The 25322-nt window shown below is 48.3% G+C and overlaps 1 protein-coding gene and 2 long non-coding RNA genes across 4 annotated transcripts in view; 2 read left to right on the top strand and 1 right to left on the bottom strand.

Annotated features, from left to right (window-relative positions):
* On the bottom strand, positions 1–23814 carry ERCC3 (ERCC excision repair 3, TFIIH core complex helicase subunit). Of its 2 annotated transcripts, XM_007534712.3 has the most exons (15): positions 23694–23813; positions 23399–23604; positions 21146–21382; positions 20306–20355; positions 19821–19956; positions 19407–19577; positions 18769–18973; positions 17286–17600; positions 14419–14603; positions 12465–12667; positions 10638–10734; positions 10032–10149; positions 8357–8475; positions 4844–4996; positions 1–301 (listed from the first exon to the last, which is right to left on the bottom strand). In XM_007534712.3, exons 1-15 carry the CDS (start codon positions 23719–23721, stop codon positions 167–169), a joined length of 2358 nt encoding a protein of 785 aa, XP_007534774.1. In that variant the 5' UTR covers positions 23722–23813; the 3' UTR covers positions 1–166. The 2 variants fall into 2 exon arrangements, with proteins under 2 accessions (XP_007534774.1, XP_060033922.1); XM_060177939.1 differs by lacking the exons at positions 8357–8475; positions 10032–10149 and having other exon boundaries at positions 23694–23814.
* A 29-nt stretch (positions 23815–23843) lies between these two features.
* LOC132534267 (uncharacterized) overlaps positions 23844–25322 on the top strand; it is a 46908-nt gene continuing 45429 nt past the window's right edge. Inside the window, exon 1 of the long non-coding RNA XR_009545977.1 lies at positions 23844–23930. This is a non-coding gene — a long non-coding RNA (uncharacterized LOC132534267). The remainder of the gene's footprint in view (positions 23931–25322) is intronic.
* LOC132534266 (uncharacterized) lies at positions 23939–25125 on the top strand. Its single transcript, XR_009545976.1, has 2 exons — positions 23939–24162; positions 24548–25125. It is a non-coding gene; the product is annotated as an uncharacterized LOC132534266 (long non-coding RNA).

Raw genomic sequence — 25322 nt, 5'->3', positions numbered from 1 at the left:
TGGACTGCCATTCCTGTTTATTCAGAACACGAAGATAAATACATTCTTTAAAAATTACAAGCTTTTATTTACAGAAACCATTTGCTACTCGACCCGGGCTAGGGGAAGAGTGTGGGTGTGGAGAGAAGCCTCACACTGAGGCCGTGTGCTCAGCCGTGCGCTGGCGTCACTTTCTGAAACGCTTGAAGAGCGGGTGCACGTGCCTGCTGGCTGAGGCCTTGCTGCGGGCCGCGTGGTACTCCACATACACAGTATCATCAGCCCCTGACAGGGAGCTCATCGTGCCTGGGCGCCGAGACACCTGCGGAAGGACACACGACTCCTTACAACACTTCACACTGACCTGACCCCGTTTCTATTTAATGCATTTCAGTGTTTTACAAGTGACATCCACTGACCATGTCTCAGGGACTCTTCTAAGCAGAAAACTATATTAACTCTTATTATTATTATTTTCCAGAGAGCTACTCAACTCTGGCTTGTGGTGGTTGGTGCAGGGGACTGAATCTAGGACTCTGGAGTCTCAGGCATGAGCCTCTGAATAACCATTACGCTCGCTATCTCCCCCCACTCTATTTTTTTAAATAATGCTTTTAAAAATATTTTTTATTTTGGATAGAGACAGAGGAATTGAGAGGGAAAGGGGAGATGGCGACGGAGACAGAAAGAGAGACTCCTGCAGCCCTGCTAGTGACGCTTTCCCCTGCAGGTGGAGACTGGGGGCTTGAACTCTGGTCCTGTGCATGCTGACCAGTGCACTCAACCAGGTGCTACACCACCCAGCCTGTTACCTCTCTCAATCCCCACAACCATTAAAGTCCTTGCCAGGAGAAAGTGGAGCACAGGGAGTCTAAGGAACTAATTCCAGGTGACGCAGCTCTTGAATGTGGTGGGCTCTGAACCCAGGAGGCTAGGCAAGAGGTTCTGTTTGTTCTGCTTCTTTCCAGACCCTCGCTCAGATCTGGCTATGGTGCTGCTGGGAACTGAACCTGGGACTTCTGGTGCCTCAGTCCTTAAAATCTTTTTGCACAACCACTATGCTACCTCCCCAGCCCCAGATTCTGTTTTTAAGTACAGTGTTACCTGCCTCTTGTAATAGCAATTTCTTTTTAAAACACTTATTTACGAGAGAAATGCCGGAGCACTGTTCTGTCACACAGCATGTAGAGGATCAAACCCGAACCCTTACACTGGCAATGTAACCACAACTTTTGAAAAGAAACATGTAACAGTGAGAGCAGAAGCCGTCCAAGCCTTCATCATGCGGCTGGAATCGAGTGGGAGGCTAGGGGCTTTCCCCTCTCCTTGAGTGAGTGGGGCAGATGCTGGTGACATGCACTTGGTGAACAGTGGATTCACTGTGAAGCGGGACAACCACATTCTGCTGCAACACGTGGCGTTCAGAGAAAGCACAAACATACCCACTCTGCACACCCACTCAGAGAGAGAGAGAGAGAGAGAACAAGAACACATACACATCTGACCTCCACAGGAAGCAGGCCACCAAGAGGCTTGAAGAAGCCCAGGAAGCCAGGCTTTCAGCAGACTGGCCTCAGCCACCCAGACGCCAATGTGAGATGCAGTGAGACAGAAGGGCTCCCTGGCCTCCCTGGAGAGAGCAGGGAACGCCAACCCCCAGTCCCACATTTGGGAGGAACAAGGTCTTAGGTGGGAGGAGGATAGCATTTCTCCAGCGACCTGCTTCACTTGCTTTCCACTGTGGACTTCTGCCTCTAACAGCAGGAGCTGGCTAGGCTGTACTCCTCTCCTTTGAGGTCCTGACAGTGCTGGCCACAGTACCTTCATCAATCACCCCATACTGTACAAGCCTCGGGGATCAGGCTGTGGCCGCCCCCTGGCCCCAGGAACCACTCTAAGGACCTGACCAGGCCCGGCCAGAGCAGGGTAGCACTGCTAGAGCCATCCAGATGGCGTCTGGGGCTGTTCCCAGCTGGTCTCTATGTAAGCGTCTCCTCAGTTACGGCCAAGCAAGACAAACCTCTTTAACATGGTCCCCTGGGTATGAAAATCGACGCCTGCCAACCTGGACTCATTACCAATTTCTTTAGTCTCCTCCTGCCTTCCTCATATGGGCTAGGCTTTCAGTGTGGCATCAACACAGTAGGCATTCATAAGGTACTGAAGTCTGCAGGCCCGTCTTACTGAACAACTCCGTTCTCTTAATGAGAAACCAGAGATGAAGCAGTTCACCCCAGGCCCCCTCACTGCTCCAACAGCCATCCCGCAACAGGCTGAGGGTTGTCTTTTCCTGTTAATCTCTTCTCTCTTATTCGTATGCTTTGCAAGCTCTTTTTTTTGGGGGAGGGATTATATATATATATATATATATATATATATATATATATATATATCACATACACTCATAGCAAGTGACTAATGAGTGTGACAATTTATCCTTTAAGAGAACTAACACTGTCTGGTGGAGGCGACATGACAGCTGCTATCAAAGTCTGAACAAGCCAGGACTAAACTGAAACTATTCATTCTTTTGTACAATGGTGGAGGTATTTTTTGTACAAAGTCTGAACAGACTGGAACCTACTGCAGAGTGAGAAGTTCTAGACTAAACTGAAGCTATTTTTTAAAAAAATATATTATTTAATCCCTTTTGTTGCCCTTGTTGTTTTACTGTTGTAGTTATTGTTTTAGTTATTGATGTTGTTGTTATTGGATAAGACAGAGAGAAAATGGAGAGAGGGGGGAGAGAAAGATAAAACCTGCAAACCTGCTTCACTGCTTGTGAAACAACCCCCCTGCAGGTGGGGAGCTGGGGGATCAAACCGGGATCCTTACGCTGGTCCTTGCACTTTGCTCCATGTGCGCTTAACCCACTGCACTATCGCCCAACTCCCACTATTTGTTCTTAATTACACTGATAATTTGAGGAATTATTGGCTATATTGCAAATACACAAATATTACCTGGGGACAATAGAAAGAGATCCCCAGGGGAAGTACATAGTGACAACAATTAGGGCAGTGAGTCTAACAAGACTAAAAATGGTCTTAGAGCAGAAGCTGTAGTACCCATTATCACCACTACAACTTCTCAATTAGCTGGACTCAGACCAAAAGCCAAAATTATGGGTGGTTTATAGTATGAGTGACAGACTGTGGTCTGTACCTAGTTATAAAAAGGTCCTATTGCTTACCCTTACCCACAGACCCCCTGCATCCACTTACAGGTATCTATGATATATAAATATAGAAGCTGTGCAGTTAAATAGCTATGAAAGGGTTACTGGGTAGAAGTTAGTAAACTTTCATGTAGGCGAAAGTTAAGTGAACTCTTATATATTCAAAGGTTAGCCAGAAGGGAGCCCTCATGGTGTGTGCTTACTTTACAACAGAAGATTTCTTTAAGTAGACAGTTTGCTAGATAATAGAAAAGTGTTACTTAGTTAGACCCATCCAAAAATGGGTTAAGAATAAAAGCTGTTGCCACCTCAACATGCTTCACTTCAGACTGTGTCCAGAGACTTCACGTGTGGAATGACAACCCTTCAACTTCATTACTCGGGTGAGACCTTTCCTTTCATAGTATACTCTAATTTCATCTCAGGTGGTTCACTTTCTAACAAAGTCCCAAAACCTAGATATACACCAGTTTCTGTGAGAGAGAGCATATGTTCACACGTATCCGTAAACTACTGCAAAATATATGCCTTAAAGCAGAAGTGCACTAGAGTTTGCAGTGAGTACCCCCCTAGCATTTCCTCTCCACTATTCCAAGCTTTGGGTCCATGATTGCTCAACAATTTGTTTGGCTTTCGTATGTTAACTCTCTTTTCAGTCACCAGGTTCCAGATGTCATCAGGATGCCGGCCAGGCTTCCCTAGACTGAAGACCCCACCAATGTGTCCTGGAGCTCCGCTTCCCCAGAGGCCCAACCTACTAGGGAAAGAGAGAGGCAGACTGGGATTATGGACGACCAATCAACGTCCATGTTCAGCGGGGAAGCAATTACAGAAGCCAGACCTTCCACCTTCTGGAACCCACAACGACCCTGGGTCCATGCTCCCAGAGGGATAGAGAATGGGAAAGATATCAGGGGAGGGGGTGAGAAATGGAGATTGGGTGGTGGGAATTGTATGGAATTGTACCCCTCCTACCCTATGTTTTTGTTAATTAATCCTTTCTGAAATAAAAAAAATTAAAAAAAAAAAAGAATAAAAGCTGTTAAGACGGAGCTCCAGAAAAGATACCCAACACAAACAGCCGAAACAAAGGGAATAATGTTTAAAGTTATTTTGGCCACACCAAGGCCACACAGATGGTCAAAACCTAGGGGAAGGTAGAGGCTGTCTCAAGACCAGAAAAACTTTCAAGGAGAACATACCTATAATGATAATAACGTCTAGAGTTATTTCTAATGTTAATAAAAAGTCTTACATGATGTCAACTGTATCCTTGATGTTAATGAAAACTATACATGATGTCATCTGTATCCAGGCAAAAAGTATTTAAAATAAAGCTCTGCAGACAGAGGGCAGAGACACTTACTTCTCTCCTGCACCTAAAGCACAGCTGACATGTCACTCACTTCATTTCTCATTGCTGACTCCCCCATCCTTCAGGGACTCTAATAACTGTGGCTGGAGCCAGCCCCCGGCAACTGTCCTTTTTAAAAAATTATTGGATAGAGACAGAGATAAATTGAGAGGTGAGAGACACCTGCAGCCCTGCTTCACCACTTGTGAAGCTTGGCCCCTGCAGGTGGGGGCCAGGGGCTTGAACCCAGGTCCTTGTGCACTGCAGTGTGAGCGCTCAACCAGGTGCGTCCCTGCCCAGCCCCGACACTGGCTTCTCAGCCACCCACTCACCTGGCTGGATCTGGAGCCAAACTCTCCTGCCACCACCTCTTCCTCTGCATCCAGGTCTGTGGCTGCCAGGACTTTCTGCAGAAGCTGCTGTTGCTCTTCTTTCGTTGAAAAGGACAAGTCTTCCTCCTCCATTCCAGCAAGCTTAGTGATCACCTACATTGACAAAACCAGCACATAACATCCACATTCTGTTGTCAGTCCTCTCCCTTCGGCCCAGGCGATCAGGTGGCTAACCACGGGAAGTTCCTCTCTCCCATTCTGAGAGAACTCAGGAGCTGAAATAATGAAACACAAGACAGGAGGCCGAGGGACATCTAGTGGACTCCGTACAGGAAGAGACAGAGATAGAGAGACTGCAGCCCTGCTTCATCACTCATGAAGTGTGTCTGGTGCAGATGGGGCCAGGAGCTTGAACCTGCGTCCCTGTGCACCGAATGTGCGTCTTCTACCAGATCAGAGGCACCAGCACCGGCCCCTGCAAGCTCTGGCACTTCCAGGAGCTGGGAAGCCTGAGGCTGCTCCTAACAGGCACCTTCAACAGACAAGTAGGAGGGGACTGCACATCTGTTTCAATCTCCTGCAGCCCGCCATGTAGTCTGCAACTGTCTGGCTTTGGATGAAGAGGTCAGACAGCCTTGTCCTCCCACCAGCCTGTACAGGACACAGCCTAAAGCATCTGGAAGGGCTGGCACACAGCTCTCCTGAAAACAACATCTGTTTTGCCAAGCACACTACCTAGGCCTCAACCCCTACTGCGCTGGGGAAAGCTTCGTGCTATGGAGTCTTCCCTCCCCCTCACTCTCTCCATCTAGGGTAAAAGTCAGTCTGGAACAGTGAAACCCTGTGGATGCCAACAATCAAGGATCTGCAAAGAAAACTTAAAGTCTTGTGTAAGTCAACAACCTGGGAACTTGCACCTTCCACTCAACATGAGCTCTAGGACATTTTTTTCTTTTAAAGATTTTATTTATTTATTCATGAAAAATGATAGGAGAAGCAGACATCACTCTGGTACATGTGCTGCCAGGGATTGAACTTGGGACCTCATGCTTGAGAGTCCAAAGCCTTATCCACTGCGCCACCTCCCAGACCACTTAGAAATGTGTGTTTGTTTTTTTTTTAATTTTTCATTATCTTTATTTATTTGTTGGACAGAAAGCCAGAAGTTGAGAGGAAGGAGACAGAGAGGGAAAGAAACAGACACCAGCAGCACAGCTTCAACACTTGCAAAGTTTCCCCCCTGCAGGTTGAGACCTGGGGCTCAAACCTGGATCCTTGAGCATTGTAACAAGTGCACTCAACCAGGTGTGCCACCACCCAGCCCCCCAATATGTGTGTGTGTGTGTGTGTGTATATAGGGAGAGAGAGAGAGAGAGAAGGAATTGAATGAAGGGAGGTGAGGGGAGACTTAAAGCACTGCTTCAGGGCTTGAAAAGCTTCTTCCTAGTAGGACCAAGACCTTGAACCCAGGTCGTTGCATATGGTACTGTGTGCACTCAGCCTGGTGAGCCTCCAGAACACTGAAATTTTTTTTTTTGCCTCCAGGGTTATTGCTGGGGTTCAGTGCCTGCACCATGAATCCACCGCTCCTGGAGGCTATACTTCCCCCCTTCGTTGCCCTTGTTTTTTGCTTTTTAAAAAAATTTTTTTTAATATTTATTTATTTTCCCTTTTGTTGCCCTTGTTTAACATTGTTGTGGTTATTAATGTCGTTGTTGTTAGATAGGACAGAGAGAAATGGAGAGAAGAGGGGAAGACAGAGGGGGGAGAAAAAGACACCTGCAGACCTGCTTCACCGCTTGTGAAATGACTCCCTGCAGGTGGGGAGCCGGGGGCTTGAACCGGTATCCTTACACTGGTCCTTGCACTTTGCTCCACGTGTGCTTAACCCACTGCGCCAGCGCCCGACTCCCACCCTTGTTGTTTTACCATTGTTGTGGGTATTATTGTTGTTGTTACTGACGTCACTGTTGTTGGATAGGACAGGACAGAAAGAAATGGAGAGAAGGGGAAGACAGAGGGGGAGAGAAAGATAAACACTTGCAGATGTGCTTCACTGCTCATGAAGCGACACTCTACAGGTGGGGAGGCAGGGGCTGGAATCAGGATCCTTACGTTGGTGGGTCCTTGCGCTTCGTGCCATTGCACTTAACCAGCTACACTACCGCCCAACCCTCAGGACACTAAATTTTAACATAAACTTACTCTGTCAATTGGAATGAAAGTCAAGCCTGAGTCAATGAGAACTAACCAACAACTTCAATTTCCCAAGTTAGAAAAAAATTTTTAATTTGGATAGAAATAGAAATTTAGAGGAAAGGGTGACAGAGAGACACACACCTGAAGCCTACTTCACTGCTCATGTAGCTCCATAGGTGAGGACTAGGGGCTTGAACTTGGGTCTCTGTACACTGTAATGCCAGCATTCATCTCAAATTTCTCAAGTTTTAAAAAGTCAAACTGGCAGTTTGTGTAGTCCTCTGATGCCTGCGAGCCCAAGGGAGTTGACATTAACACACTGCCCATCAGAGCTCAAGAACACCTCCCACTACATCAGACATTATCTGATAAGACAGCCATAAAAGGTCAACAACGGGCCAGGTGATGGTGGACTTAGTTGAGCGCACACATTACCATGCACAAGAACCGAGGTTCAAGCCCTGGTCCCCACCTGTAGAGGGAAGCTTCATGAGTGGTGAAGCAAGGCTGTACATCTATCTTTCTGTCCCTCTCTCCTTCTTCTCTCCTTTCTACTTCAGTTTCTGTACCTATCCAGTAAATAAATACATAGATGAAATATTTTTAAATAAGCTACTTTAAAAAGTCAACAAGTGGGGTGTCGGGCGGTAGTGCAGCGGGTTAAGCGGACGTGGCGCAAAGCGCAAGGACAGGCATAAGGATCCCAGTTCGAGCCCCCAGCTCCCCAACTGCAGGGGAGTTGCTTCACAGGCGGTGAAGCAGGTCTGCAGGTGTCTTTCTCTCCCCTTCTCTGTCTTCCCTTCCTCTCTCCATTTCTCTCTGTCCTATCCAACAGCGATGACATCAATAACAATAAAAAAGGGGCAACAAAAGGGAATATTTTTTAAAAAAAGGTCAACAAATGACTTCTTGCTTCTGAGGCCCCATTTTCTTCTTCTTTTTTAAGATAATTTTATTAATATGCTTTGCAAATCAAATGAGAATAACATGTGAAACTATTAAATTTTTTTTTTAATTATCTTTATTTATTGGATAGAGACACCCAGAAACTGAGAGGGAAGGGGGGGGGGGGACAGAGAGACACCTGCAGCCCTGCTTCACCACTTGCAAAGCTTTCCCCCTGTAGGTGGGGACTGGGAGCTCGAACCCAGGTCCTTACACACTGTAACCTGTGCGCTCAACCAGGTGTACCACCATCCAGCCCCTAGGCCCCATTTTCATGATGACGGTATCCCGTGCCTGCCTGTGGCTGAGCCTACGCTGGTGTGGACACACTCTGGATACCACAGAAGGCAGGAACCGCTGGGCACGTACCTTGAAGCTGTAGCCCTGATCGACCAAGAATCTCTGCCGCTTGGTTGAGTAGGCCATCTCCTGCGTGTCCTGCGACACCAGTGAGTAGAAGAAAGCATTGTATTCCTCTGCCACCATCCCTGAGGGGCAAGGGAAGGGGTGTCAGCTACTAGAAGGAGGGCAGGGCCAAACAAGCCCTGGTGACACAGCAATAAAGCTTTGCTGTGGGAGTCGCATGGTAGCGCAGTAGCGGGTTAAGCGCAGGTGGTGCAAAACACAAGGACTGGCCTAAGGATCCCAGTTCAAGCCCCCAGCTCCCCACCTGCAGGGGAGTTGCTTCACAGGCGGTGAAGCAGGTCTGCAGGTGTCTATCTTTCTCTTCCCCTCTGTCTTCCCCATCTCTCTCCATTTCTCTCTGTCCTATACAACAACGACATCAATCATAAACAAGGGCAACTAAAGGGAATAAATAATAAATATTTAAAAAAAAAAAAAAAAGCTTTGCTGTGCTGGCTGATCACCCTGACTTTGCGTGGGATGTCATAAAAATTAAGAAATAAAGATAAATAAAATGTTTCAGAGGACACCAAGAGAGTGAGCTGACAACTCAATGAATGGGAGAAACAGCTCACCAAATATATGTCTGCTTAGAGGAACCAGAGTAGGAAAGATAGTAGCCTATGAAACTACGTGACAGCCCAAACATCAGTGGGCGGTTGGGCGGGCATGCGTGCATGTGTGCTACTACCTGAGTTCAACTGTTTCTTCATTTCACAGACTCCTTAGAGATGTAAAGAAGTCAGATCTCTTATACCTACTCTATTTGTTTTTTTAAGCCAAACTGAAAGGGATTTTCAAACTAAATTTATTTTGAGTGGAGAAGAGTAAGAATAGAATCAGTTGTTCTCACATATGCTGGCCAGGCAGTATCCCGTGCATGTAAATAAGCTCCAGTGCCCACAGACATCTGGCGTATGCCTTATGTCTTAGTGTTCAGAGTCCTGCAGGATGTGACCAGCACTCCCACTCAAGATGACAACCCAAGGTGCACCTCAGCTGGCCCAGGGCCCACATTCAGGCTGCTACTATTATCCCCTCATCCCCTGCCATCTCCACTTTAAACACCCCAGTCAGTGACCAGATGCAGCCGACTCCGAGAAACGCCTCCTAGCCTGTACCTGTCAGACATCCTAGCTTTCCAGGAGCCATAATCCCTACAGTAGGGCCTTGTCCTGAGCCAGAAACCCAGCTGACCCACCTGGTGGGTCACCTGATGCAGCCACCTCTGGCAGCATTCTGGACTGCAGGGGCCTAAGGCCCTTTCCTGCAGCTGAAACTAGATGCCAGGCCACATGTCCTTGCTAACTGAGCCTGCAGCGCTCCTGCACAGACTGTTAGGGAGCACCACACTTCTTAAGCCTCCACCTTGGGCAAGACCTCCCCTTCCGTCCCATCCCAGGGACGGCTGCCGGCTCCTGCACTTCTAGTCCTGCGGCCTCCTCTCTCCCATGCCTGTAGTACCAAGCATCGCTTCCTGGCTGCCATGTGTATCGACAGGCACAACTACGGGGAACAGCCACAAGAACGAGAAGTAGCACCTGGTAGAGCCTGGCCTTGCTCTGGGACCCCTCCTTCTGCCCGAGGGCAAGCTGACTACCAAGGTCCATGAACCCAACCCTCCCCCAGCCACCATTACCCTTCTTGGCTCGGAGCACTCGTCCTAGTCTCTGGGCTTCCTGCCTGCGGGAACCGCCATGGGACGAGATCTGAATGAGAACATTTGCTTCCGGAAGGTCGAAGGATGTGTCACCCACCTACAGAAAGGAAGCCACTGTGGACACGAAGGTCTTCAGAGATAGGACAAGAAGAGTAAAGAGTGAGTGAGATGGGCTGGCCTCAAGTTTAAATGTAGCTTTCCCTAGATAAACAGCAAGAAACGGTCACCATCTTATTCTCAGACCTACTATCAGCAGAGTTCTCCCTCCCGAGTGCAGTCCAAAAGGTGTAGACGCCACTTGTGCTGAGTTTCAGTATCAGGGCCCTTTCCATGGAACCTGTTGTGAGCGACTCCTCACACAGAATCACTCACTCTTGCCAGGATACCGAGACCAGCAGCGCATGGGGCACATGGCCTGCCAGGCATCACAGCCTCTACGGGACTGAATTCTGATGGGAGGGGACAGAAAAATGGCACAAGATGCCTCCTCAACAAACACTAAGTCATGGCCTGGGGCCGTCCAGTGAGGCCAATCATCCCCAGGCTGGGCCTGTGGGGCCTCACTGCCTTCTACTCCACACAGACCTTGGATATGAAGATGGTGTTGATCTTGGGGTTGTGCTTGAAGTTCTGGAGAATCTGCATTCTTTCTCCTTGAGACGTAGGGCCATAGATGTAGGGCCTAGGGAGGAATGAGGCTCCCTCAGAAAGACCACAGAACCCATTCTTTTATTTTTTTTTTCCTCCAGGGTTATCACTGGGGCTCGGTGCCAGCACCACAAATGCCCTGCTTCTGGAGGCCATTTTTTCCTATTTTATTGGATAAGACAGAGAGAAACTGAGAGAGGAGGGGGAGACAGGGAAAGGGAGAGACAGACAGACAGACACTTGTAGACCTGCTTCACCACTTGTAAAGTGACCCTCCTGTAGGTGGAGAGCCGAGGGCTCAAACCAGGATCCTCAGGTGGGTTCTAGCAATTCATACTATGTGCGCTTAGCCTGGTGTGCCACTGATCTGCTCCAGGACCAATTCTTAAATTCCTGAGATGTACTGCCACAGGAAAAGGGAGTTCAGGCAAGGCCTATCCCAGGAAGATGTCTGTCAGATAACACGCTGGTCAGAGACCCCCCCCCAAAAAAAAAAAAAAGTGTGGCTACACATCTTCCCCACCTCTTTTTATTTTTCTAAATTAAAATATATATATTTATTTTTAATTTGATAAGACAGAAATTGACAGGGAAAAGGGAGACAGAGAGGGAAAGAGAAAGACACCTGCAGCACTGCTTCCCCACTCACAAAGCTTCCCCCTTGCAGGTGAGGACCGGGGGCTTGAACCCAGGTTCTTGCACACAGTTCATGTGTGTGCTCAGCTGGATGCACCAATGCCTGGTCCCCCAGCTCTTCAAACACAAACATACTCTGAACCCAGCGCTTAAACAAGAACACCCTGGCAGAGGGTAGATAGCATAATGGTTATGCAAACAGACTCTCATGCCTGAAGCTCCAAAGTCCCAGGTTCAATCCCCCACACCACCATAGGCCAGAGCTGAACAGTGCTCTGGTTAAAAGAAAAAAAAAAAAGAATACCCTGGATTTCAAGATGCACAGTGTAGTGCTTAAGAACACACTCTTTGCAAACAGGTCTGGAAGCAACAGTAACAACAGTCTCCCAGTAACACAGGTATTCTCAAGAGCCCTTTTCAGTTTTTCCCCACTGACTACCTACAACAAATTAGTAGCCAAGTTAGGCTTCTGGTCAAGTATGGGGTTGAGTGTATTTGGAAGCAGAGTCTTAAAAGATGGTGAAAATTTTAGGTACCTTCCTTAAGAACCTACTGGAACCTTCTCTTCAGGAACTTCTTGGAGTGTTCCATCAAAATGAATGACCAAGGAGGAAAATAGGGGTTCTAACACAGGGGCAAGAAGGAAAGAAAAAAAGGGGGGAAAGTTCAGAGGATGATGAGAGAAGGGAGACCAGAAGTCAATCAGGAGCAGATGAGAAGGGTGAAAGGCTGGTGGACAGTCTACAAGAAGGACAAGGATATGACCCAACTGAAAGGGAGTTCATGCATGTGTGAAGCATCTAGAAAGTAATTATTAAACAAACAGAAATAGAAGCAAAAACAATGACAAAGCAATGATTAATTTCAGGAAGAACAAATGCACAAAAAAGAAAATCTAATAATAGTACACAATATGGTTGGGTTTGACTAAGCAGCACTTGCTGACACAGCTAAACTGCCGTCACACCGGGAGAGGTTCAGGAGGTGGAGGGCATGCCAGCTGCACTGCACAAAGCCCTGACAACCTATGTGTTAAGATGGCAAAGAGCATGAAGAAAACAGGCACCTTCTTCACTCCCAAGGGAGAAGATAATGCACCAATAGCAACTTCCACTCTGCAATGCTTACTTGTTCAATCGAATGGCATACTCCTTCAGGGCGAATACGTTGTCGGCAAAGACAATAATCTTGTCATTTCTCCTTTCGTGAAACTTGATCAGGAACTGACAGGCCCTGAATTTGTTGGGGTTCATGGTGTACAGTAAGATTCTTTTCTTAGTTTTGATCGCCACATACTCCCGATAAAACTCTGGAGACATTGGGCACCAGACCTATAATGGGAAAAAAGAAAACAGGGGTGACGCCCTAAGTTAAATGCTACATAAGGGAAAACATCTGAAGACCATTTAGAAGAATTAGCCTTGAAACAAATCAAAAGATAACTAACCACAAGTGAACACTATCTCAAGGAAACCATAAGCACGCAGATCCCAACACCCAACCCCTCTTGTTGACACTGATACTGAGCCAGGCACTCCAGTCAATTGTCAGCTGTACAATAAAAACTTTTATTTTTCACCTAGTGCTATCACTGTGGTTCCCAGGGGTGGGCGGGTGGGCTTTCTTTCTCTCGTTCTTTCACTTCTTCAGTGGAAAAGAGATAGGGAGAGAGAAACAGAAGAGAGACCTCACAGGGTCCTTTCTCCACTCATGAAGCTTCCCCCATGTGGGGCCCAGGGCCTGACTGGGTCTCTGTGCATGGTGAAGGGTATACTCTATCTCTAGATCCCCAGCAAAGACTTTTAGAAAGGGGAGACAGAGGACAGACCTCAGAGCATCACTGCACACCCATGACGTTCCCTGGGTGCCGTCTGTGCGGCTCCCATGTGGTGACAGGGACTGAAGCCAGTACCTCACATCAGGCATGTATTCTATCTGAGTTTTCAGCAATATAAGAACAGTTTTTAATGCATCAACATTCAAGGAGGGCTGGGGAGACATCATAACGGTTCTACAAAAGACTTTCATGCCTGAGACTCTGAGGTCCCAGGTTCAACCTCTAGCATCAGCATAAGACAGAGCTGAGCAGGGCTCGGGTGTGCCTCATTCTCCCCCATCCCTCCATATATGCCTCATTAAAAAGAAGGCCATCAATGGCCCAGAAGGTGTCATGGTGAATAAAGTGTTGGTTGGACTTTCAAGCACGAGGTCCTGAGCTCAATTCCTGGCATCACTGCTACAGTTACCACCAACTGCTGTCCACCTATTTTGAAATAAGAATGAGCAGCCCAAGAGGTAGAACATAGGGTTTGCAGGCACAAGGACCTGATTTCTATCTTTGACACTGTATGTGCCCAAGAGATGCGCTGGTCCTTTCCTTCTCATGAGTAAATAAATAATATTTCAAGAGAAAGAGTGAGCTCACGGCACTGCTCCCCCATCCATGAGTTCCACCTGGCTTTATCTTTGCTGTGCTCATATTCTACTGGGGCTAGAAGCTCACTCATCTTCCCTGGTCCTAGAAAGGATTTCTGTATTCATTTTAAAGAGACATTTTTGGATATGCATGTTAGCATATACCTACGTAGGTATTCATTATATATATTTCCCTAATGGTTGAGGAGGAGGAAGTAGGGGACGAGAGAAAGAAATCCGGAGCATCTCTGGCATATGCAATGCCAGAGACTGAGCTCAGGACCTCATGTTTGAGAGCCCAGTGCTTCACCCACTGGGCTACCACCTCCCAGAATGACTGGTATTCAGTACAGAACATAACTGGGAAGATGTGTTCTTCAAAACAAAACGATGATTACCGTAAGAGTCCCCTGGGCTGGTTAAAAACTAGGAACGCCCTGGAGGATGGGAGAAAGCAGCACCCCAGAAGAGAAGGAGGAGAAACGTGGATGCAGGAGCTGAGCCAGTGAGGACCAGCACCCTGACTGAACCACCTGCTGACTTCCTGAACAAGGGATTCTGCCTCCCTCCGAGCTGTGTGAGGGGACTGTGTGAGGCGGCAGGTGGCTTTCCCCGGTCCATCTCCCTTAGCCCTAAGAGACCGTGCTGGGAAGGAGGGGGAAGCTACCTCAGCGCACTGGACTTTGGCAATGTAGCCGTTGTTCTGCAGCTCCATCCAGTTAGCTTCATAGAGCTTGGGCCCAATCAGAAAATTCAAGTCGACAATTTTGTCATCTTCCCGAACGAGGGTTGCAGTCAAGCCCAGCTTGCAGTGAGCCTGCACAATGGTGAGCACTCTCCGGAACATCTTGGCTGAGGAAACAAATAGTATATTCACAGTGACACCCTCTGACATGCAAGTGTCCCACACAGGTGCATGTCTGAACACTGGCTCTGGACCCAAAGGTGTTCCATTGACTAAGGCCTGAGTTCCTGAATCATAGGGTCACTTGGTTCTACACAAGGATGACGAGGTAGAAAGGCTTAATGAGGGAGTTGGTGGTAGTGCAGCAGGTTAAGCACAGGTGGCGCAGAGCACAAGGACCGGCGTAAGGATCCCAGTTTGAGCCCCGGCTCCCCACCTGCAGGGGAGTCACTTCACAGGGGGTGAAGCAGGTCTGCAGGTGTCTATCTTTCTCCCCCTCTCTGCCTTCTCCTCCTCTCTCCATTTCTCTCTGTCCTATCCAACAACAACGATCTCAATAACAATAATAACTACAACAATAAAAACAAGGGCAACAAAAAGGAAATTAGTAAATAAAATATTTAAAAAAAAAGGCTTAACGAGCACTTCAAACAGATTTCCAAGGAGAAGAATGAGAGTGAAGTGACTCTAAGGAAGCTCCAATTAGCAAACACCAGCAGCCATGGTATCAGCAGGAACACACATGGCAAAGAGAAGCATGCCCTATGCCTCTAAAGAGCTGTGAGCACTGAGTGACCTCTAAGTGGATCGAGGACCTGAATGTCAGATCAGAAATAATCAAATACTTGGAGGAAAATACTGGTAGAACTCTTTTCCATCTAAGTTTTAAAGGCATCTTCAATGACACAAGTCCAGCTGAACAGGAGAGAAAAACAAAAATAAACCAATGGGACTACATTTAATTAAGAAGCTTCTGCACTGCAAAAGAAACCACCACCCAAACAAAAAGACCCCTTACAGAATGGGAGATTTTTACATCAAACAAAATGCTAATAACCAAAATATATAAAGAGCTCTCCAAACTGAGCAACAAAAAAAACAGACGACTTCATCCAAAAATAGGGAGAGGACATGAACAGAATATCCACCACAGAACAGATCCAAAAGGCCAACAAATATGAATCTCAGAGAAATGCAAATAAAGACAACAATGAGATACCACTTCACTCCTGTGAGAATGTCATACATCAGAAAAGGTAACAGCAGCAAATGCTGGAGAGGGTGTGGGGTCAAAGGAAACCCCCTGCATTGCTGGTGGGAATGTCAATGGGTCCAACCCCTGTGGAAAGCAGTCTGGAGAACTCTCAGAAGGCTAGAAGAGGACCTGCCCTAAGATCCTGCAATTCCTCTCCTGTGGATATATCCTAAGGAACCAACAACATCCATCCAAAAAGATTTGTGTATACCTATGTTCATAGCAGCACAATTTATAATAGCCAGAACCTGGAAGCAACTCAGGTGTCCAACAATAAATGAGTGGCTGAGAAAGTTGTGGTATATATACACAATGGAATACTACTCAGCTGTTAAAAACGGTGAATTCACCTTCTTCACCCGTTGGGAAATTGTGAGGATGTAGTAGAGCCTGGCAGGGCTTGACCTGAGGAGTGCGTCTATCCTGTCAGTTTCTCTCTCTCTACCGAGAGGTTGAGCAAGAAGGGACAGGAGTAACCAAAAAGGTTTGCCCCATCTTATCAGACTCCCTGCCTCACAAAGCACCCTGCATTCCTGATACTATGGCCATTAGATAAAAAGGAGGAGATGTCTGGAAATTGTGAGGATGTGGTTGAGCTTGGCAGGGCTTGACTTGAGGGGACATCAAACGTCTCATCTTATCAAACTTATTATCTACATAATCAGTTTTGCCTGAAAGATCCCCACCCATTCTATTCCTTTGATCTATCTTCTTTCTACCCTCAAGACCCTCCCTGCCTGCAGGGTATTATTAATCCTACCAGTTAAAACCCTTCCAACAGTTGCTAAGGAAATTCCTACCTTTCCAGTTCCCTTTTGCTTTTCTCTGCCCTTTCCTAGCCATTTCCGTTTCCGACTTGCCACTTGCAGGTCTGCCCTTTAAAAGCCTTGGCTCTCTGATCAATAAAGAATCAAATTGCCTCCCCACCACGAGTCTGTTCATGAGTCATCTCCCTATCGTGGCTGAGTGAGTAGCAGCCCAGGATGGCTCCTGTCGCATTCTCTCCAACCCAGAGAGTACGCGCCCAGGAAGAGGCACCCCCAGGCTAGCCTGGCACACCCCATTTTGGACGGAGCTTGAAGGAATCCTGTGAAGTGAGATCATCCAAAAAGAGAAGGATGGATATGGGATGTCTCACTCATAAACAGAAGTTGAAAATAAGAACAGAAGGGGCAACACAAAGCAGAACTTGGACTGGTTTGGATGAATGGCACCAAAGCAAAGGACTCTGGGGTGGGTGTGGGGGAGCAGAGAGATGGTCTTCAGGTCCTGGGGCCTGATGGTGGTAGGGGACCTAAGCTGAGGTTGAGAGTGCTTTGCATACAATTGAGAAATTTTAAACATGTACCAAAAACTGTATTTACTGTAAACCATTAATCCCACCAATAAAAAGTTAAAATAAAAGCAAAAAATGTTATTTCTTAAATAAAAACTCCTACAGGACTATTCAGAGCCAGTGATCACGGAATCTGAGTGTGGAGCTCAGTGTGCCTGCTCTACACCCAGCCAATGGACAGGCCGCCCAACAGCCCTCCCTCAGGCCAGTGGTGCCTTGTCTGCACAGGGGAGCTTCAGCTCTCCGGAGAGCTGTCACCTGGAATAGTGTGGACTTCATCCAGGATCATGAGGCCCCACTCCTGAGTTCTGAGCCATTCCATGACTCTCTCCGCTTCCCAGGACCTCCTGGTGGTGTGGCCCAGCATGGAGTAGGTACTGATGGCAACGGAGCAGCCGATGGGCTTGTCCTTGGCATCGGAGGTAAAGCGGCAGATCTGGCTGTCATCGATGGTAGACCACATCTTGAACTGGGCTTTCCACTGCTCCACAGACACGGCAGAGTTTCCCAGTACCAGACAGCGTTTTCTGACGGTGCACGCAGCCGTCACACCAACCAGCGACTTCCCAGCGCCTATGAAAAAATAAAGTGATACTACCCACGACCAGGCTGGAAGGAAGGACGGAGGCTGAGAGGGTGGCTTGGCTTACAAATCTAGCAAATTATTGTTAATCTTTTCCCAGCTAACACTGAGGGATTTCCTGCTCACAGCACTTGCTTCTTTGTAAGCAGGAGACATGCCCACTTCCTATGCCAACGTGAGAACTAAGAGGTAGATGTCAGCCAAGACCTACTATAGACCTTTACAAACATCTTACTAAATGCTGAAGCCTCAAGCCTCAAGCCAACCGAGATGAAACATTTCCATTACTGCTATTTTCAACACGAGAAGATGAAGCCAGGCAGAAGCTTCCCAAGACCAAGGGGAAACTGCACTGTTGGAATCTCGGGTACGAGAACACAGGCTACCCAAAGGAAATTCAGTATACAGCAGCTCTGGCTGCGCAAGCTGGGTGAGCATGGGGGAGGCAGGCAGGGCAGTGTTGAAGGCCATGAAGATAAAACTTCAAGAACTTCTCCCATGTAGCATCTGAAAAAATTGTGATAAAAATAAAGTCGCTCCTTTAAACAGCAATTCTTTACCAGAGACTCACATCCAATGAGCCCAGGGAGCTGAAAATAAAGAATCTGAGGATGCAGGATGAAGGCCCTCATCTGGAGCTTCACCTCTGGCCTGGGCTAGAGCCTTGAGGAGCCTGAGCTAAGGTCTGGCAGGACTCAAGATCAAGGGGGATTACTACTGTCCTTTCTTGGCTGTACAATCACATGCCATCCAGAAAAAAAAAGCAAAATTCCTGTGAAAATATTCCTAGCTCATGACTGCACAGAAACAATGAGAACCCAGCTCCAGCCCCATGACGGCATCCAGCTCACCTCACTGTCTAGACCCTTACCCTGCACTGCTCTTCTGCCCTGCCCAAGACTTGACACACAGCTGAGTGGGCTGGCTGAACACGCTGAACTCTGCCCCACCAGACCAAGCCCCGCAAGGCTAAGGTGTTTGCTTCTACCTCCCATTACTGCCCTGGTAGCTGAGGCAGGACCTCGTACCAAAACACTGCCAAGGTAAGACCAGGGAGGCATGGAGCTTGAACAGCCCTTGGTAAAATGTGGTAAGACATGTGCAGAGGCCAGGCAGGAGACAAGAACGTGTCTTCTCCTCCATGCAGGCATCACTCACCACATGGAAGAACAATGACACCTGACCGTGCTCGTCCGTTCCCAAACATCTTCCGCAAGCTCTTCTCCTGGTACGGCCTGAGCACAGCTGTGGGCTTCAGGTCAATGTTGATATCGGGGTTGACAGAATCATTCCGGAAATCATACTCTGCCAATAGGGGGTACTCCAGGTGAATGCAGCGTTTCTGGAGCTCCTCGATCATTTCCTGTGGGGTGAGTGGGATAGAAGGTTCACAGTCTAACTCACTCTGAGAAGAGTTCAAAAGCAGCAGATCCTAAAGGGTCATAGGACACTGACAAAACAAAGCAGCCAAAAGTTCACCTAGACATCTCAATTCCAGATCTGCTGACAGCCAGATGACAGCACAGAAAAGCCACCCTAAGAGCAAAGGCAAGGTGAAATCCAATTAGTCACCAAAACAGATTCCCAGGAACTTAGAAAATCTCTCCTCTGGTCTAGGGAAAAGAACACACAGGCCTCACTCCATCACGACACTGAGAGCGAGCGAGCGAGCGAGCGAGCAAATCAGGACTTCTCCCTCAGCAGACCACAGCCTAATGCCGAGCTGGCACTGCTTACGCCAGACAAGGGGCACTTGGAGAAGCACTTCTCTAAGGAGCAGGTGTGTCTCCACTCACCTGTTTAACTTCAAAAGATACTGTCTGTGTCTCTTCCTCTTCTTCCTCATCCTTGTCCATTTGCTCATAGAAGTCCAACAGGTCGGTAGGGATGTCGGCTTTGGTCTGTGGGTCTGCTAGCCGGGAAGTGGAGGGCCCAGCACCACCACCGCTGTCAGCAGTCTTGGCTATCTGAAAGATGAGGCCAGGCTGTGGGCCTGCATATAGTATCTCGCCCCATTGCATGCTGCAAGGCTTTAATGGCTGCAGAACACCACAAGACCTGCAGGCTGCAAAGAAAGGGCTCCAGGCAGCTGAGGATTCGAGTTCTCAGTTTCCTCTCCTCCCTACTCCTGCCAGCTGAGGGTTCAAGTTCTCAATGTCCTCTCCTCCCTGCTCCCCCCAATCCCACTGGGAACCCAGGAGCCTACATACAGCAGATTTGTTCGTCAAAGTCTCTGTGATGAGCTCAGTAGCTTCTCCCTCAGAATTCCGCAGGCGGCACTCTCGGATCACTGGGTCTTGGAGAAGATGCTGAATGACGTCAGGGTGGGAGCTTTCAACGAAGTACCTAGGAGCGAGGCAGGAGGCACTGATTGACCAGTGTGCCTTTTCCTGGAAGCAGCAGTGCTCATTCACTCAGCTGGCTGGAGCCTGTGGGCTCAGACATATCCCTCTTCCTCTCTCCCCCACAGCCTCCTGCCAGTCTGGGTCATAATACAACCCATGAGGGTTGGTGGGCAAAATCCCGCTTGAAAGTCAGGTAATCTGGGGTCTGAGTCCCATCTCCACTGCTGGGGGAACACAGTGGGTCGTGAACGACTTTTTGGAAGTTATGGGTTGGTAGTGAACAGGTAGTTCTCAATTCCAGGTGTGGAGAGGGCAGAAGTGGCTTGGGTGGGCCTGTCAGAGCCGCTTACCTGTTGTGCTTCAGGACCAGCTTGACTTTCCCATAGCTGACGGTGCACAGCTGCAAGGGACATCAGACATGCAGAAATGGCCATGGGCAGCTCACACAGCACACATTCCCTGCTGTGTGCATCTCACCACTGACACTCCAACCCAAGAGTCAGCTTCACTTTAGCTGGCTTCACTGTGCAATCCCCAAGGAGCCCAATCTAATGTTAACCTCGATGTCTTTGAGAGCAAAGCCACTCTCTTGCCTGGCTAATTTTTACATGAATCACTTAATTTCTAAGAGGCGTGTTAATTTATAATTTAATTTCGCTACCCTTTCTTCTATATTCCCATAAGCACCAATACTATTATTATTATTTTTTTAAATTTAGGATTGAAGTATTGAAGGCCCCAGACACGAAGTCCTGAAGTCAATTCCAGGCATTGCAGATGCCAGAGTGATATTCCAGAACAAACTCTGTTTCTGCACCAGTTGTATCTGATCAGGACCCTATCTCACTTTGTTTTCTCCCTCCAAGTCTGATCTCATCTCAATGTGTGGGCTTCAGAAGGGCCATGCCTCGGCTCATGGCACCACTCACTGTGGGCAGAGCCCCGAGACAGTCCTGTCCAGAGCCAAGCGGCACAAGTTCTGACCACGTCAGTGTACACTGCCTAAGAGCAGCTAGGGAGAAGTGCGGCCTCAGAACAGACAGCTGCTAGCTCCAGAGGAGCAGCCTGTGGAACAATCAGTCACCATGCCCCTGCCCCAACCAACCAGCCCGCTGACATTCTCACCGTCACTGAAAGTTACCAGGGGACAGCACCTGCTCTCCACAGTCAAGGCGGCCCACCCCACCTACCTTAATGAACTGAATGATCCCATCAGGGACCCCTGTCTTGCTGAGCTTCCTGAGGTACTCGGTAATGTCACTCGTCTGCAGCCCAACACTGACGGCTGCGTACAGAGAGTAGGCCGTGAGCTTGTACTCGTGCACGTGAGTCGGTCGGCACACGGGCTCCGCAATAGCCACCAGGAAGTCTTGAGCGTATTTATACACAGGAGAGAAGGCTTCCAGGAAGATGTGACCATCAGGAGCCTGACAGACGCCGACAGACACAAGAGACGAGAAAATCAGGGTGCAGAGACTATCAGACCATCTCTCGTAGCTTTGTCAAGAAAGGGTACTTGGTCCAAGACTGGATCTGTAAGGTAAGCGGCATCTGGGATGGGCTGGTAACTCCCTCCAGGCAGCTCTGGAGTCTGCTATAGGAACCCAGTCAATAATCACATCCCCATCCACAGGGAGGCACAGCTGACCAGCTACCCAGCTACAATGACCTTTAGCCATGGGGGTCCTATGAATATAGGGGCTTCCTCCGGTGCCACCCCACTGCGGGGCAGCCTCTCAATCTCAAGTGCTTTCACTCTATTTTTTTGACAGAGGGGAGGGGAAGAGGAGAAAGAGGCAGAGCAAAAGGAGAGACTCCAACACCACTCTGTCAATGCTGGAGTGTCAATGTAGCAGTGCTGTCAGAGTCCCATCAGATGATGGGACTGGGTACTGGTGTCACCACACAGCAAGACCGGTGTGTCACCTCCCCGTTTTGGTTACAATTTAAGTGAACAGTGAATATTAATTCCCTCAAACTGAACAAAGGCAATCTAGCAAATACAGCTCTTATGCTATCTTTTTTATTTATTTTTTAAATGAAGAACAAACGCATTACACCATTAATGCCGTTCATCTAACAAAGTTCTCGGGTGCCAGGGCAGGGGTTCAGTCAGTAGAGTGCAGTCCCTGGGAGCCAGAGGCTCCGCCTTCTTGTTCAGTCCTCACGAGGCGGCAGTGCTCTGCCCTCTCTATCACAAACATACTCACATCTTTTATTTTTACCTTGACCACATCCATTTATTTTTTTATTAGTGATTTAATAATGATTGACAAGACTATAAGATAACAGGGGTACAATTCCACAGAGTTCCCACCACCAGAGTTCTGTGTCTCATCCCCTTCACTGGAAGCTTCCCTATTCTTTATCCTTCTGGGAGCATGGACCCAAATTCTTTATGGGGAGCAGAAGGTGGGAGGTCTGGCTTCTGTAATTGCTTCTCCGCTGGACATGGGCGTTGACAGGCAGAGCCACACCCTTTAACTTAATTAAATTATATATATATATATATTAGACTTTGTTTTATTTATTATTGGATAGAAACAGAGAAATTGAGAGGGAAGGGGGGCAGAGAGAGGGAAAAAGACAAGAGAAACATCTGCAATTCTGCCTCGCCACTTGTGATGCTTCCCCCCTGCAGGTGGGGACAAGGGGCTTGAACCTGGGTCCTTATCTGCTGTAATGTGTGCACTCAAACAAGTGTGCCACTGTTTGGCCCCCATTCAATTATATTTTAAGTATATCTAAATCTGCAGTATCTAAAGAAAGGGTCTGAGAATAAAAGTTAAGGGTAAAGAAGAAAGAAACCTAGGCCTGCGATGGCGCACCTGGTTGAGAGCAGCTGTTACAATGAGCAAAAGACCCAGGTTCAAGCTCCTGGTCCCCACCTGCAGGGGGAAGCTTCTGGGATGGTCAGGCAGGGCTGCAGGTGTGTCTCTGTCTCTCTCACTCCGTCTCTCTCCCTTCCCTCTCAGTTTCTGGTTGTCTCTATCCAATAAATAAATAAAAAAAAAAGGCAACAATTTTTAAAAATAAGAAAAGGGAGTCGGGCAGTAGCGCAGCAGGTTAAGTGCAAGGACCGACGTAAAGATCCTGGTTCGAGCCCCCGGCTCCCCACCTGCAGGGGAGAGTTGCTTCACAGGTGGTGAAGCGGGTCAGCAGGTGTCTTTCTCTCCCCTTTCTCTCTCTGTCTTCTCATCCTCTCTCCATGTCTCTCTATCAACAACGACGACATCAGTAACAACAATAATAATAACTACAACAATAAAAACAAAAGGGGATAAATAAACATTTTTTTTAAGTTTAAAATACATATTTAAGAAAGATGAAGGAACCTGAGCTTTGTCGTCCAGCTCCCTCAGCAGCTGATCCCCCGCCCACCCTCGAGCGCTGTCCCCCCCCCCCCCCGTGGGACCCGCTCAGCACCCTCGGGCGCCGCTTACCACCCACAGGGGCCGCGAGGGGTGGTCGCCCTTGAGCGGCATTTGCGGTCTGTAGTCCTTGGCCCCGTACTCGTCCACTTTGGTGCCCGACTCGTCCACCTGCTTCCCGGCTGCCGAGGGCACCGCCTCCTGGGACTCGTGGCCGGGAGCGTCGTCGTCCTCATCCTCCTCGTCCTCCAGGTGCCGCCGCTTGGATTTCTTCTTGTCTGCGGATGCGAACACGGCGCTGAGCCCGCGCGGCCGCCACAATCCGCGCCCCCGCCCCCGCCATGCCCCGGCGCCCTGCCCCGCTCACCACGGTCCGCTCGGTCTCTCTTGCCCATCGCGAGGCCACAGAGCCCAGCCGGCAGTGTAGCGCTTCTGTCCCTTCGTCCAGTTCGCTTCCGGCTGCAGTTCCGGCTCACACCGGAAGCTCTTCCCCACAGGCGGAAGTCCAGCCCCCAGGCGGGTTCATGCGGGGTGGGCGGGGACAGTGTGGCAGCAGTCGCGAGGGCGAAGAGCCCCCGGCTCTCCAGGCAGATCTGGCTGCGAGGTATTAAACTAGAGTGATGTTGTGTAGGCACTGTTTCTGCTCCTGGGGTTGGACGATGAGCAAAGTTTAGGCTGTGTTTCTTGGAACTTGCTAATGGAGAAATGTGGGCAGCATACTGTTTCTTTTTATTATTATCTGTATTTAATTCTTGGAAAGACACAGCGAGAATTCGAGAGGGAGAGAGACACCTTGCAGCCCCTACTCCACCACTCGTGAAGCTTTCCTTCTGCAGGTAGGGACTAGGGACTCGAACCTGGGTCCTTGCAGCACACTATTAAGAGGAAAATTAAAGTAGGCCCTGGGGCAGGTCGGTAGGGCAAACAGTTCATTTTATTTATAGATTTTCTTCAAGTTGGGAGCTACTCTCTGCTCTGACCCAGCTTTCTAGTCCTTTTCTCCACTCTGACGTCATCTCCCCAGACAAAACTTTTAGCCCACCTGCATGTTAGCTGTGGGGCTCAGGAAAATAGTAAAGTCACAGGCCCCTTGGAACATACCTAAAATAGACTTATAGCTTCTTCCCACGTGAAGACCCCTAGTGTCATCTGCTCTGTTCCTACCTTTGAGTTCCTGTTTATTAAACAGTTTGTCCTGCTTTGTATCTTAATGTTTTCCAGCCACCAAGTTGAAGATGCTACCTTAATGCCGGCCTGACTTCCCTGAACAGATGACTCCTTAGTGGAATGAGGTCCAATGTGTCCTGAACCCCCACCTTCCCAGAGCCCTGCCCCTCTAAGGAAAGATAGAAACAGGCTGGGGGTATGGATCTACCTGCCAACATCCATGTCCAGTGGAGAAGCAATTACAGAAGCCAGAACTTCCACCTTCTGCACCCCATAAAGAATTTTGGTCCTTTCTCCCAAAGTGGGAGAAATGTTAGGGGAAAATAACCAGAGGGCTCTGAACCCCAGTTCCATCAGGACCCAGAGAGAGAGGAAAAGGGGGGGACATTCAGAAGTAGTACTAGGTATAGGTGTGACTTGGAAAGAAAGAGAAACCAGGACCATAGACAATATGAGCAAATATATGCAAATATAGACAGGTAGTTGTAGAAATAAAAGCCCACATCTGCAACCTTGGGAGAACTGCTGTAGCTTCCAATGGAGGGAGTGGGGATACTGGTGGCAGGAGCGGTGCAGAATTATGCCTGCTGTCTTACAGTTTTCTAAGTCAATATTAAGTCACTAATAAAATTTTTTTAAAAAAAGGCCACAGAGTGACTGGTAGTACTGTTCTGAGTAGAGAGGTGTAGGCCTACCTCTCGGAAGAGCTGAGGAAATGAGATGGTATGTATGTAAGTACCAAGAGAGGAGAATCATAGGTTTAGGATGTGATCACAGATTTGACTTTAGGATAAAAGATGTGGGGGGAGGGGGATGCAGTGTGACTGGG

The sequence above is a fragment of the Erinaceus europaeus genome, chromosome 18, assembly GCF_950295315.1.
Source record: "Erinaceus europaeus chromosome 18, mEriEur2.1, whole genome shotgun sequence".
Lineage (NCBI taxonomy): Eukaryota > Metazoa > Chordata > Mammalia > Eulipotyphla > Erinaceidae > Erinaceus > Erinaceus europaeus.
Note: the sequence above shows the minus strand (reverse complement) of the source record. Positions and strands in the feature narration are given on the sequence as shown.

Coding starts and splice junctions, on each gene's coding strand:
- ERCC3 (XM_007534712.3), bottom strand. CDS start 23,721: ATGGGCAAGAGAGACCGAGCGGACCGTG. Junction 19,578..19,820: donor CTTTGACGAACAAATCTGCT/GTATGTAGGCTC, acceptor CTCATCTTTCAG/ATAGCCAAGACTGCTGACAG. Junction 18,974..19,406: donor TATCTTTTGAAGTTAAACAG/GTGAGTGGAGAC, acceptor CTCACCCCACAG/GAAATGATCGAGGAGCTCCA.